This window comes from Leucoraja erinacea, chromosome 5, assembly GCF_028641065.1.
Source record: "Leucoraja erinacea ecotype New England chromosome 5, Leri_hhj_1, whole genome shotgun sequence".
In the NCBI taxonomy this organism is placed as follows: domain Eukaryota; kingdom Metazoa; phylum Chordata; class Chondrichthyes; order Rajiformes; family Rajidae; genus Leucoraja; species Leucoraja erinaceus.
In genome coordinates, this window is record NC_073381.1 from 40,421,637 (window position 1) to 40,436,430 (window position 14,794).

The following is a 14,794-nucleotide window of genomic DNA, read 5'->3' on the forward strand; positions in this document are numbered from 1 at the left end:
TTGCAAAAGTATTTCATGCCACCCTATCTACCTGTGACGCCACTTTTAGGGAACAATGTACTTGTACTATTTGATCCCTATGCTCTATAATCTCCACAGTGCGCAACCATTCACTGTAAAGATCCTGCTGCAGTACGACTTCCCAAAATACAACACCTCACACTTGTCTGAATTAAAATCTATTTCCTATTCTTTGTCCATTTGCTCAGCTGATCTGGATCACAGGGTAATTCTTGAAAACTATTTTCATTGTTTATGATTCCACCTATTTAGTGTCATTGGCAAATTTACTAATCATGCCCTGTAGATTCTTATCCAAATCATTGTTATAGTCCAAATCATTGAAAAAGATTACAAACAGCAATGGACACAGCACCGATCCCTGAAGCAGACCACAAGTCACAGGCTTTCAATCTGTAAAACAATCTTCCACTACAAAATCCTCTGCTTCCTACCATGAAGCTAACTGTATCCAGATCGCTGGCTCTCCTTGGATCCCATGTGATCTAATCTCCCAGAGCAGCCTACCATCTTATCAAATGCTTTGCTGAAGTCCATATAGAAACATAGAAACATAGAAATTAAGTGCAGGAGTAGGCCATTCGGCCCTTCGAGCCTGCACCGCCATTCAATATGATCATGGCTGATCATCCAACTCAGTATCCGTACCTGCCTTCTCTCCATACCCCCTGATCCTCTTAGCCACAAGGGCCACATCTAACTCCCTCTTAAATATAGCCAATGAACTGGCCTCAACTACCCTCTGTGGCAGAGAGTTCCAGAGATTCACCACTCTCTGTGTGAAAAAAGTTCTTCTCATCTCAGTTTTAAAGGATTTCCCCTTTATCCTTAAGCTGTGACCCCTTGTACTGGACTTACCTAACATCGGGAACAAACTTCCTGCATCTAGCCTGTCCAACCCCTTAAGAATTTTGTAAGTTTCTATATATCGACTATATCTATGCCCACCCTCATCAACCTTTTTGGTCAATCCTTCATAAAACTCAATCAAATTCGTGAGACACAATCTCCAATAACAGAAATATGCTGACTATCCCTAATCAACCCCAGTCTTTCCAAATGCATATAGAACTTATCCTTCAGTCTAGTAACTTTCCCAACACAGATGTTAGGCTCACTGATCTACAGTTCCCAGGTTTTTCTTTGTAGCCCTTATTAAATAGAGGCGCAACATTAGCCACCATTTCACGGCACTCTCACTTGTGTCTAATGATGATTCATATTTATCAGTCAGGCGTCCTACAATTTTTCATAAGTGATAGGAGCAGAATTAGGTCATTCGGCCCATCAAGCATACTCCGTCATTCAATCATGGCTGATCTATCGCTCCCTTCTAACCCCATTCTCCTGCCTTCATCCAGGATCTGAAGGATGCTGACCCGAAGAGTCACCTATCCATGTTCTCCAGATATCTTGCATGACCCACTGAGTTACTCCAGCACCTTGTGTCCTTTTGGTGTAAACCAGCATCTGCAGTCCCTTATTTTTGCATATTTGAACTGCTGTAAACCAGAAAACCATTTTGTAAACCAGCAAACATGGAATGAGCTATGATCACATTGTCATCTACAACTAGGCACAATTTCTCACTAGTCACAGTTTTCATACTAACACTAATCCCATGATTGCCACCTTTCTTCCCGCTATGTGGCTCACCTGTGGGCACTGGGCATTGTTAAACTCTGGTGGGCATGCTAGAACTCACTGCAAGCCCATTGTTCCATTTGGTGGTTGCTTGCCATTAGCAAGCATGAGTGTGTGTATGTGGCAGTGTTGTAATGTGAGAGTAGGATATTCCTGGCATGGTTGAATAACTGGAAATGTAGAAAAACTGTGAGATGTGTGCACAAATTCTAAAATGGTGCGTGTGTGTAGATTTGCTGCTATTTCCAACATGTACTGGGTGCAGATTTTAGATGCTTCATTCCTTGCATTGAACACACTATCCATCTCTCCCATTGTCACTTCATTGTTGTCTCAGAAAACATGGACTAAAATATTCAGAATTAAGATTTATAGAAAATGGATTTGACATACAGATCAGTCAATAATTAATCGAAAAGCTGAAGAGATGCTTAGTAATATACATTTGTCCCCATCTTATGTCTATGATCCTTTTAATATTCTATATTTTGATATGTAATGTAAATAAACTTTTAATTTTCATAGTTTTATGTAAATGTTCCAGATAATAGCCTTGGAATGTATTGGTTTTGAAACTTAGTTCCCCTGGGTGAAAATCATCAGTTTCCTGATAAAAAAAGTTGGACAGCACTGCCCTCATCCTTCATTTCCTACACATGAGTAATGGATAGAAATTAGTCTTGTGTTCAAATTTAATCAGTAATGAAGGAAAGCCAAGCACAGAGAAATGAAGGTATTGGTAAGCCATCAAAGTCAGTAATCTGTTGTTTCCCCTTCTAGAACACTAGTATATTTCTCAATCCGGTGGGGGTGGGGGGGGGGGTGGAGAGTGGAGGGTGTGGAGGGTGGAGGGTTGGGGGTGGGCGCGCAGGGTTATATTACTCCTCATGTATTTTCCTCCTTTAATCCAATAATATGATGATTTCTTAGCTGAGGAGAATCCAACTGTCCAGATTGGTGAATAAGTATCTTTAAGTGCATTTCAACAATGATTGTCAATATGGCATGACAGGAAGCATCTTGTAGAGGCCATTTGAAATAAATATTTCTAAATCCTGCACTCCATAAGAATTGGCAAATGCAACTGCAAAGTATGACCATCAGATAACTATACTGCACAACATTTTTGATTATGGTTTCATTTCTGTGGTAATTTGATGCAGATCTGTGCTAAATTGCTGCCCCTTGCCCTATTTTATGGCTGATGTCGAAGGCAGAACCTGAGATGAAATAACCTTAGACACAAAAAGCTGGAGTAACTCAGGGGGACAGGCAGCATCTCTGTAGAAAAGGAATGCGTGACATTTCGGTTCGAGACCGGGTCGACCCGAAATGCCACCCATTCCTTCTCTACAAAGATACTGCCTGTCCTGCAGAGTTACACCAGCTTTTGGTGTCCAAGATTATTTCATCTCAGGGTCTGAAGAAGTGTCTCGACCCGAAACGTCTCCCATTCCTTCTCTCCTGAGATGCTGCTTGTCCTGCTGAGTTACACCAGTTTTTTGTGTCTAAGGTTATTTCATCTCAGGGTCTGAAGAAGGGTCTTGATCTGAAACGTCACCCATTCTTTCTCTCTAGTGATGCTGCCTGTCCCACTGAGTTACTCCAGCTTTTTGTGTCTTACGGTTTAAAGCAGCATCTGTTGACCCTTCCTACACATGAAATAACCTTATATTTTTCTAAAGTAGGCCCCCAACCCAAAACGTCACCTAGCCATGTTTTCCAGAGATGCTAGTAGACCTGCTGAGTTAATCCAGCATTTTGTGTCTTTTTAAATATTTCTTGTCTTTCCTTTTGAGAAAAGGTGGGCATTAAGCTACATTTCTGAGAGGTAGCTACTGACTGAAGGAAACACAGCTAGAGTCAAAGGGCTCCTTACAGAAGATGGAGCAAAATACCGTTTCTCATCCATTTGTGGATATCCTGGTAATACAATGACTGTATATCCTGTAATGCAGGAGATGCAACAACTGTCCCTATACCTCCTCCCTCAACTCCATCCAGGGACCCAGACAGTTCTTTCAGGTGAGGCAGACGTTCACTTGCACCTCCTCTAACCTTATCTACAGTATCCGGTGTTCTCAGTGTGGACTACTATATTTAGTGAGACCAAGCGCAGACTGAGCGATCATTTCACTGAATTGCCAAACATTTTAACTCCCCTTCCCACTCACACACTGACCTTTCTCTCCTGGGCCTCCTCCACTGCCACAGTGAGGCCACATGCAAATTAGAGGGACAGCACTTCATATTTTGCTTGGGCAGCTTACAACCCAGTGGCATGTATATTGATATCTCCAACTTCAAGTAACCGTTGTATTCCCTCTCTGTGTCCCTCCCCATCCTAGTCCTCTTGCTAATTTCACTATTTGTATTCCTACGTTATCACCTTGTTGCCAGCCAACAATGGACCATTGTGGGCTCAACCTTTACTGATCCATCGATGTAGGCTCTGCTTTGTTCTATACCTTTCCTACCTTCAGTGTCCCCCTCCCCGACTCTCAGCCTGATGAAGGTTCTCAATCCAAAACGTCACCTATTTCTTTTCTCCAGAGATGCTGCCTGTCCCACTGAGTTACTCCATTATTTTGGGTCTATTTACAATGACTATTTTAGATTGGCCTGGATTTGGTTGTTGGCAGTGACAGACAGCCTCACAATTATTCCAACTACAAAGTTTGCAATGTCATAGATTATCAATATGCATACGACTGGGGTGTACACCATTAAGCTAATCAAGCTTATATTTCTTATGGAGTATTTCTAAAGGAAATGTCATTGAACAAAGTTCTGCTCTTTCCCTTGGCACCACATTGGCAGCTGAATGATGCATAATCAAATAGAATTTGATGTGGTTCTGAGTTGTTGCCAAACAGAGAAACTAGCTCAATATGTGCTTAATGAGATGAAACAGTATCAAACTCAAAATAACCTCTCTAGATCTATATCTTAAATATAATATTATGAATACTGTATCCTGAGAGATTATTTCAGGAACACCACTATCTACCACTGAAATTTCTGTCTGGTTTTACTGAGAGGAGAGTTTTCTGCTGATCTGGACCCAAAGGCCTCTTAGCACCGAGTGGAGTCATTGTAGAATTACCTAGTAACCATGTTGGTTCCAAACTCCAATGCTTCATAGAGCATGTGTAAAAGGGAACTGCAGATGCTGGTTTAAAAGCTGGAGTAACTCAGCGGGAACTCAGCATCTCTGGAGAGAAGGAATAGGTGATGTTTCGGGTTGAGACCAAGGGTCCTTCTTTCCAGAGATGCTGCTTGTCCCACTGAGTTACTCCAGCTTTGTGTGTCTAGCTTCATACAACATAATTGTTTGCAAAACATAAAATATCTCCTAAGATCTTGGTGGCCTAATCCAAAACCATTGCTGCCAGCTTTCATTATTCTGCAGACATTACATTTCCCTGCTTAAAATACTTATCCATTTTAAAATGAGTATATGTTTTGAAAAGTGGCATGACATTTGTAAGATCTATTTAGTAAGATCTACTAAAAATTACTGTCTCTCTCCACAAATGTTGCTTGATCTGCTGAACATTTTGAGCATTTTTCTGTTTTTAGTTAAGATCTGACGGATGTTGTGTAAACTAGATACCAATGTGTAGATATCTGGCACTTGACATAAGAAAGTTGTGAGAAGTTTGCTGGATTGTATTGAATTCTGACTGACATCAATAGGTTAGTTTAAGCATCATTTGGAAGAAGAAGAAAGTCTTGAATTTTCAAAAGGAAAATAATATGTTCCTGTTTAGTTGATAACAATTGAAGACAAATAAAAATATATTTTCAAAAATCATATTTTCTGGTGTGAGCGAGAACAATGGGTAACAATGATGGGAGAAACAGAACAAAGATAGCACAATTACCTCATGCCAGTGCACCCTTGCTACCATGTGCACAATCTAAAGGCCAAAAGAAATTAAGGCTTTTTGGATCACACCCCATATCCAGCTTCTCCAAGGGTATGGATGGCAACTACATAAGAAAAAAAAATCTCCACATTTCCCACCAAGCTACAATCAATCCTAACCTGCACATAAACCATTATGCTAACATTGTCACTAATATTTAAAAAAACAACAACAATGCCTTACAAAGAGCATCAAGGGAGTAACTTCCTTCAATGAACTATAACAGTTCTCAAAGATATTTAGTTGTTACTTTCTCAGGAACAATTAAGGATGAGTATTAAAATACAAGACTTTCCAATAGCACAGTCCATGGACCATACGAGTCAAATATTGCTAATTCCCCTAATTAGATGTGTAGCTGATCACAGTTACTACATGCCATTTTCTTCATTAATGCTGAGTGTTTATAGCCTCACGATTATTCCAACTACAAAGTTCGCAATGTCATAAATCATCATGATATTGCAAATAAAATGTGATCAGGACAATAAATATGCAGTGATTAAAGAAAGTTCATCTTTAACAAACATGTAAAATGTAAACAAACTCACCAAAATAATATTATGTTAAATCAGAATGAAAATCAAAAGATTGCACTCTGTAAGCCTGAAAACCCTTCGTCTTCAACCTGAAATGTTAATTATTTTTATTTTTCCAAAGATAAGTCTGACTTACACAGTATTTCCAGCATTTTCTGCATTTATGTTGAGTAAGTTTTTCCCCTGGAAGATAGAAGGTCAGCAGACAGGTGTACATTAAGAGAGGGGTTAAGAGAGGGGCAGGACTGAGGATCTAAGGGGGTAGAGGAACTGATTTTTTTTTTCATTAGGCGAGAAATAACATTGGGTAGGCTAATGGGACTGAAGGATGATAAATCCCCTGGTCCTGATGGTCTGCATCCTAGGGTCCTCAAGGAGGTGGCTCTAGAAATAGTGGACGCATTGGTGATCATTTTCCAATGTTCAATAGATTCAGGATCAGTTCCTGTGGATTGGATGATAGCTAATGTTATCCCACTTTTCAAGAAAGGAGAGAAAACGAGGAATTACAGACCAGTTAGCCTGACTTCGGTGGTGGGAAAGATGCTGGAGTCAATTATTAAAGAGGTAATAATGGGGCATTTGGAAAGCAGTAAAAGGATTAGTCCAAGTCAGCATGGATTTATGAAAGGAAAATCAAGCTTGACTAATCTTCAGGAGTTTTTTGAGGATGTGACAAGTAAAATGGATGAAGGGATTCCAGTGGATGTAGTGTATCTAGACTTTCAGAAAGCCTTTGATAAGGTCCTGCACGGGAGACTGGTGCTAAAATTAGAGCACATGGTATTGGGGGTAGGGTGTTGACATGGACAGAAAACTGGTTGGCAGCAAAGAGTAGGAGTGAACGGGTCCTTTTCAGAATGGCAGGCAGTGGCGAGTGGAGTGCCGCAAGGCTCGGTGTTGGGGCCACAACTGTTTACCATATATATTAATGATTTGGAAGAGGGAATTAGGAGCAACACTAGCAAGTTTGCGGATGACACAAAGCTGGGAGGCAGTGTGAACTGTGAAGAGGATGTTAGGAGGTTGCAGGGTGACCTGGACAGGTTGAGTGAGTGGGCAGATGTGTGGCAGATGCCGTATAATATAGATAAATGTGAGGTTATCCACTTTGGTGGCAAAAACAAGGGGACAGATTATTATCTCAATGGGGTTAGGTTAGGTAAGGGGGAGGTACAGCGAGACCTGGGTGTACACCGGTCACTGAAAGTTGGCGTGCAGGTACAGCAGGCAGTGAAGAAAGCCAATGGAATGTTGGCCTTCATAACAAGAGGATTTCAGTATAGGAGTAAAGAGGTTCTTCTGCAGTTGTATAGGGCTCTGGTGAGACCACATCTGGAGTATTGTGTACAGTTTTGGTCTCCTAATTTAAGGAAGGACATCCTTGTGATTGAGGCAGTGCAGCATAGACTCACGAGATTGATCCCTGGGATGGCGGGACTGTCATATGATGAAAGATTGAAAAGACTAGGCTTGTATTCACTGGAGTTTAGAAGGAGGAGGGGATATCTTATAGAAACATATAAAATTATAAAAGGACTGGATAAGCTAGATGCAGGAAAAGTGTTCCCAATGTTGGGTGAGTCCAGAACTAGGGGCCACAGTCTTAGAATAAAGGGGAGGTCATTTAAGACTGAGGTGAGAAAAAAACATTTTCACCCAGAGAGTTGTGAATTTATGGAATTCCCTGCCACAGAGGGCAGTGGAGGCCAAATCATTGGATGGATTTAAGAGAGAGTTAGATAGAGCTCTAGGGACTAGTGGAGACAAGGGATATGGGAAGAAGGCAGGCACAGGTTATTGATAGGGGACGATCAGCCATGATCACAATGAATGGCGGTGCTGGCTCGAAGGGCTGAATGGCCTCCTCCTGCACCTATTTTCTATGTTTCTATGACTGGCAGCTCAATTTCCCGGGATACAGGTGCTTCAGGAGAGACAGAAGTGATAATAAAAGAGGAGGGGGGGTTGCAATATTGGTTAGGGAGGATGTCACGGCAGTGGTCAGTGGTGACATTATGAACAGTTTATCTATTGAGGCTATATGGGTAGAGTTGAGGAACAAGAAAGGAATGATTACCTTGTTGGGGGTGTACTACAAACCCCCAAATAGTTAACTGGGAATTAGAAGAACAAATAAGCCAGGAAATTGTGGATGGCTGCAAATCAAATAAAGTTATTATAGTTGGGGATTTTTAATTTCCCAATGTTGACTGGGAAAATCATAGTGTGAAAGGTTTAGATGGGGCATAATTTCTCAAAGGACTTCAGGAGAGTTTTCTCCAACAATATGTAGAGGTCCCCACACGTGAGAGGGCGACACTTGATCTAGTTCTAGGGAAATAGGGAAGGGCAAGTGAATGAAGTGTTTGTGGAGGAGCCTTTTGGGACCAGTGACCATTGTTCGAATAGTTTTAAGATAGGTATAAGACAGAGAGGGACCACATGTTAAAATGCTCAATTGGAGTAAGGCCAACTATGAGAGAAAGACTTGCTCAAGTTGATTGGGGCAGGTTGTTTGAGGGGTAAGGAACATCCGTCAAGTGGGATGTTTTTAAATGTGTGCTGACAAAAGCTCAGGATATGCACGTCCCTGTTAGAGTAAAGGCAGGCAAACATAAGGAAGCTTGGCTGATGAGAGAAATAGAGGCATTGGTCAAGAATAAAAAGGACGCATGGGACGGGTATAGACAGCTGGAATTAAGTATATTCCTGGAGGAGTTTCGGGAATTAAGGAGCAAAGGAAATTAGAAGGGCAAAAAGGGGCATGGGATAGCTCTGGCAGGTAGCATTAAGGACAACCCCAAGAGATTTTATGAATAAAGGGGGAAAAGGATAACTAGAGAGAGAATGGACCCCTTAGGTCACCTCGGTGTGGAGCCACAGGAGATGGGCAAGGTCCTCAATGAGTATTTCTCCTCTGTATTTACCGAGGAGAAAGACAGTAGGACGAAGGAACTTGGGGCAACCAATGGAAGTGTCTTAAGAGCAGTCAGTGTTATGGTTGAAGAGGTGCTGAAGGTACTGTTGTGTATGAAGGTAGACAAATTTCCAGGACCATGTATCCGAGGGCATTGTGGGAAACCAGAGAAGAAATTGCGAGAGCCCTGGTTGAAATTCATGAGTCGTCTTTAAATACAGGAGAGGTGCTGGAAGTCTGGAGGGTGGCAAATGTTGTGCTTTTATTCAATTCAGATTCAGATTCAATTTTAATTGTCATTGTCTGTGTACAGTACAGAGACAACGAAATGCATTTAGCATCTCCCTTGAAGAGCGACATAGCAAACGATTTGAATAAAAAAAATAATAATAAGTGTCCGGGGGGGGGGGGGGGGGGGGGGGGGGGGGGGGGGGGGGGGGGGGGGGGGGGGGTGATTGGCAGTCACCGAGGTACGTTGTTTAGTAGAGTGACAGCCGCCGGAAAGAAGCTGTTCCTCGACCTGCTGGTTCGGCAACGGAGAGACCTGTAGCGCCTCCCGGATGGTAGGAGGGTAAACAGTCCATGGTTGGGGTGAGAGCAGTCCTTGGTGATGCTGAGCGCCCTCCGCAGACAGCGCTTGCTTTGGACAGACTCAATGGAGGGGAGCGTGGAACCGGTGATGCGTTGGGCAATTTTCACCACCCTCTGCAATGCCTTCCGGTCGGAGACAGAGCAGTTGCCATACCATACTGTGATGCAGTTGGTAAGGATGCTCTCGATGGTGCAGCGGTAGAAGTTCACCAGGATCTGAGGAGACAGATGGACCTTCTTCAGTCTCCTCAGGAAGAAGAGACGCTGATGAGCCTTCTTGATCAGAGTAGAGGTATTGTGGGTCCAAGAGAGGTCATCGGAGATGTTGACTCCCAGGAACCTGAAGCTAGAAACACGTTCCACCTCCGTCCCGTTAATGTGGATGGGGGTGTGCGTGCCGCCTCTGGACTTCCTGAAGTCTACAATGAGCTCCTTGGTCTTCTTGGAGTTAAGGGCCAGGTTGTTGTCAGCGCACCATGCTGCTAAGTGCTGGACCTCCTCCCTGTAGGCCAGCTCATCGTTGTTGCAAGAAGGGCTGCAGGGAAAATACTGGGAACTATAGGCCAGTGGGCTTAACATCTGTAGTTGGAAAGTTACTAGAGGGTATACAGAGGGATATGCTATACAGGCATTTAGATGGACAAGGGCTGATTAAGGATAGTCAGCATGATTTTGTACATGGGAGGTCGTTCCTCACAAATCTCATTGTTTTTTAAAGACGTGACCAAATAGGTCGATGATGGCAGAGCTATAGATGTCGTATATATTTACTTTACTAAAGCATTCAACAAGGTTCATCATGGTAGGCAGCTCTAGATGGTGAGATTGTATTTCTCCAAGGAGAGATAGCTGAATGGATATAAAATTGGCTTAATGAAGGAAACAGAGGGTGATGTTGGAAGGTGGTTGCTTCTCGGACTGGAGGCCTGTGACTAGTGGTGTACCTCAGGGTTCGGTGCTGGGCCCGTTACTGTTTGTCATCTATATCAGTGATTTGGATGAGAACATACACATCAAGATTAGCAAGTTTGCAGATGATACAAAAGTGGGTGGTTTTGCAGAAATCGGAATCGTTGACGGAATTTAATGCAGAAAAATGTGAAATGCTGCACTTTGTGAAGTCTAACATGGGCAGGACCTACACAACGAATGGTTGGGGTCTGGGTAGTGTTGTAGAGCAGAAGGATCTCGGAGTGCAAGTGCATAGCTCCCTGAAGGCGGAGTCACAGATAGATCGGGTGATCAAAAAACGCTTTTGGCACATTGGCCTTCATAAGCCAGAGTATAGAAGCTGAGAGGTCATGTTGCAGTTGTATAAGTCATTGGTGAGACCACATTTGGAGCATTGTGTTCAGTTCTGGGCACTGTGTAATAAGAAAGATGTTGTCAAGCTGAAAAGGGTACAGAGAAAATTTACGAGGATGTTTCCAGGTCTAGAGGGTCTCAACTTTAGTCAGAGGTTGAGTAAACTGGGACTATGAGATTGATAGTGGAATTGGTCGGGTAGATGCACAGTCTCTTGCCCAAAGTAGGTGAATCGAGGACCAGAGGACATAGGTTAACAGTGAAGGGGAAAAGATTTAATAGGATTCTGAGGGGTAACCTTTTCACACAAAGGGTGGTGAATGAATGGAATAAGCTGCCAGAGGAGGTAGTTGAGGCAGGGACTATCCAAACATTTAAGAAGCAGTTCGGCAGGTACATGGATAGGACCTGTTTGGAGGGATATGGACGAAATGCCGGCAGGTGGGACTAGTGTTGCCGGGACATGTTGGCCGGTGTGGGCAAGTTGTGCCGAAGGACCTGTTTCCATACTGTATCACTCTATGACTCTATGCAGTAAGAAGTGTACTTGGAATCCAAAAATGCTATAGCTCGAAACTGCTTTTGACAGGCACAGGTTTTATTCTTAAACAGCGCAACCAACATGATTTTTCAGCCCCCTTCCCCCTTGCTATTGTTTGGTGATAGTACCAGAAACGGAAGCAGGGCTTAGTGCTAGCACTTGTTATGATCGCCTAGACATGAAACAAAATGTGAGGTCGAATTTTCTTTAGAAGTGAATTTTTCATTGAACCAACATGGAAGAGTGCTTCATCAATCTCCAAGCCCCATTTACGAATGTTCTGCAAAGCTGTTGCTCCTTTGCTTGAGGGACCTCCGAGCATGAGTAAGTATGTTCGGATAGGGCATTTCAAACGTTCATTTTTGTCAAAAAACTTGCGCTGGACTCCTCCAAGTAGTTCCAGAAATTCTTTGATAGGCTCCTGTTTGTGAAACAGGTCAATTACAACTTCAGAAACAACTAGCTGCAACATTTCTGAGAATGTGACCAGTAAGCTCAAATAGTTTTATTATATTATTATTATTATTATTATTATTATTATTATTATTATTATTACTACAGTGCATTCGTTTAGGCCAATTCAATTCAAAATGGTTGTGGAATCAAAGTCCTTCCTCCCTGCTCAATTACATGTGAAGCCCAAATAGCAGTCAATACATCTGCATCATAATGGCACAACTCCAGACAAAGATAATGCTAGTTTAAAATAGATGCAGAATTACAGACATTTAAGTGAAGTAAGAAACAAAATCATTTTTCTTCTATTTAAAAAAAAAAAAATGTTTTGCTGAACCCATTTCGCAGGAAAATAAACCGTGAAAACTAAAAGTGGGTACAATCTCAGGTTTGTTAGATGTGCTCCTAGATATACTAATAAAAACTAGGGGAGGAGTTTGTATAAATAGATTTAAGAGTATATATAGAAGTTTCTACTGTATATTTCTAGATATTGCTGGGGGATGGCACAAAGCTAACACATAACAAGATTTTGAGTACAGGTAATACTAAGTTCCGATAATTATGTTAATCTATCACAGATGGGAAAGACATTAGAATCTACACTAAAAGAAGTGATGAAACACTTTGAGACTGACAAAATGTATTTGGATCTGAAAGATGAATCCATGCCTAAATAATCTGAATGAATTCATTCAAGGGACAAAGGAAAATATACAAAGTAAGGATAAACTAGGCAATGCTTAGATTTTCAAAATAATTTTGATAAGCTACTGCTTGATGGGTTTCTGATAAATGTTATGGCATAGGGATCGTGGAACTGATAATAAACTGGCTAAAAATAAAATGTACAATGGAGTTGTACAGATTGATGGAAAGTAGTATGCGGTCAGTCACAAGTGCTGGGGCAAAGTTGTTATTTGGATTTAGGAAGAGGCAAACAATATCCATATTTGTAAATGACGTGAAACTCTGAGATTCAGCAAACAGTGAGGAAAAATGCAACTCAATATAAAATGCCTTATGGACTGAGCAGTTGTGCAGAGTCACAGTTCAGGCTGGATAGAGGTGGACATGGTCATAGAGTGATACAGTGTGAAAACAGGCCCTTCAGCCCAACTTGCCCACACCGGCCAATAATGTCTCAGCTACACTAGTCCCACCTGCTAGCATTTGGTCCATATCTCTCCAAACCTGTCCTATCCATGTACCTGCCTAAATGCTTCTTAAATATTGAGATAGTCCCTGCCTCAACTACTTCCTGTCGCAGCTTGTTCCATACACCCACCACCATTTGTGTGAAAATGTTACCCATCAGATTCCTGTTACTCTTTTACCTTTCACCTTAAACCTATATCCTCTGGTCCTCAATTCACCTACTCCGGGCAAGAGACTCTACCCAATCTATTCCTCTCATGATCTTATACACCTCCATAAGAACACCCCTCATCCTCCTGCGCTCCAAGGAATAGAGTCCCAGCCTACTCAACCTCTGCCTATAGCTCAGACCCTCTAGTCCTGGCAACATCCTCGTAAATCTTCTCTGTACCCTTTCCAGCTTGACAACATCTTTCCTATAACATGATGCTCCAAACTGAACACAACACTCTAAATGTGGCCTCACCAACGTCTTATACAACTGCAACATGATCTCCCAACTGTTATACTCAATACTCTGGCTGATGAAGGCCATTGTGCCAAAAGTCTTTTTGACCACCTGATCAACCTGCAACAACACATTCAGGGAACTATGCACCTGCACTCCTAGATCCCTCTGCTCTACAATACTCCCCAGAGCCCTACCATTCACTGTGTAGGTCCTGCCCATGTTAGATTTCACAAAATGCAACGCCTCACATTTTTCTGCATTAAATTCCATCAACGATTTCTTCGCCCACTCGGCAAATTGATCAAGATCCTGCTGCAATTTTTCACAACCATCTCCACTATCTGCAAAACCACCCACTTGTATCATTTGCAAACTTGCTAATCTTGCCATATGTTCTCATCCAAATCATTGATGTAGATGACAAACAGTACCCAGCACGGAACCTTGAGGCACACCACTAGTCACAGGCTTCCAGTCCGAGAAATAACCTTCCACAATCACCCTCTGCTTCCTTCCATTAAGCCAATTTTCAATCCATTCAGCTATCTCTCCTTGGATCCCATGTGATCTAACCTGACAGAAATAAATAAAAATATTACTTACATAAACATAGGAACTGAATTGGATCGCAAAGCCAAAGAATCAGAGGGTGCAGATAAACTAATCATTACGAATGACTCCATTGGTCAGCATAGCATTTAACAAGTGAACAAAACACTAGTTTGATGTAGAATTCACTTAATATTTAATGGAGCTGCACAGGCTGTACAGTTAAGAAGGGCATATATTGAAGTAAGTCAAATAACACTTTGCAAGGATAACCCCAGAAATAGGGGAAAGGAAAGCTCTGTGTCCCTTCTAAATGATTCATCTCAGTGTCTGTGGACCAAAATGTTGGCCAATCTTGGATAATCCCTAACCCTAATGTATGGGAAATTTTATTGGCTTTTGGATTATTACGATGAAGCCCAATGACTAATTCTGGATGGTTTTCGACTTCCCTGTTGTTCCTTTCCATCACAGTGCATTCTTGAATCACAGTAGGTAAATAATAAAATATAAGCTCTATTCATGAGACCCAGTTGGCTAAAGCAAAGTTGATTGAGATAACATCCTATATGCAGTTTTAAAATGAATTAGCCTGAATGTAACTTTAAATATGAACAACATATGTTGTCTTATATTATCAAACAAATGATGGAGAGAATGGTCTCATCACAAAGATACCAGCACCTG

The 14,794-nt window shown here is 41.9% G+C and overlaps 1 protein-coding gene across 2 annotated transcripts in view; it reads right to left on the minus strand.

The window, feature by feature from the left end:
- Positions 1-14,794, minus strand: part of LOC129697154 (cytosolic 5'-nucleotidase 1A-like) — a 121,786-nt gene that overhangs the window by 8,228 nt on the left and 98,764 nt on the right. The window contains exon 7 of one of the 2 annotated variants that reach the window (XM_055635418.1): positions 10,356-11,914. The exons of the other annotated variant lie outside the window; for it this stretch is intronic. Within the exon in view, the coding sequence (XP_055491393.1) occupies positions 11,666-11,914 (249 nt within the window). The 3' untranslated portion in view covers positions 10,356-11,665. Of the gene's footprint in view, positions 1-10,355; positions 11,915-14,794 lie in introns of those variants that run through there. 2 annotated transcript variants of the gene reach the window in all.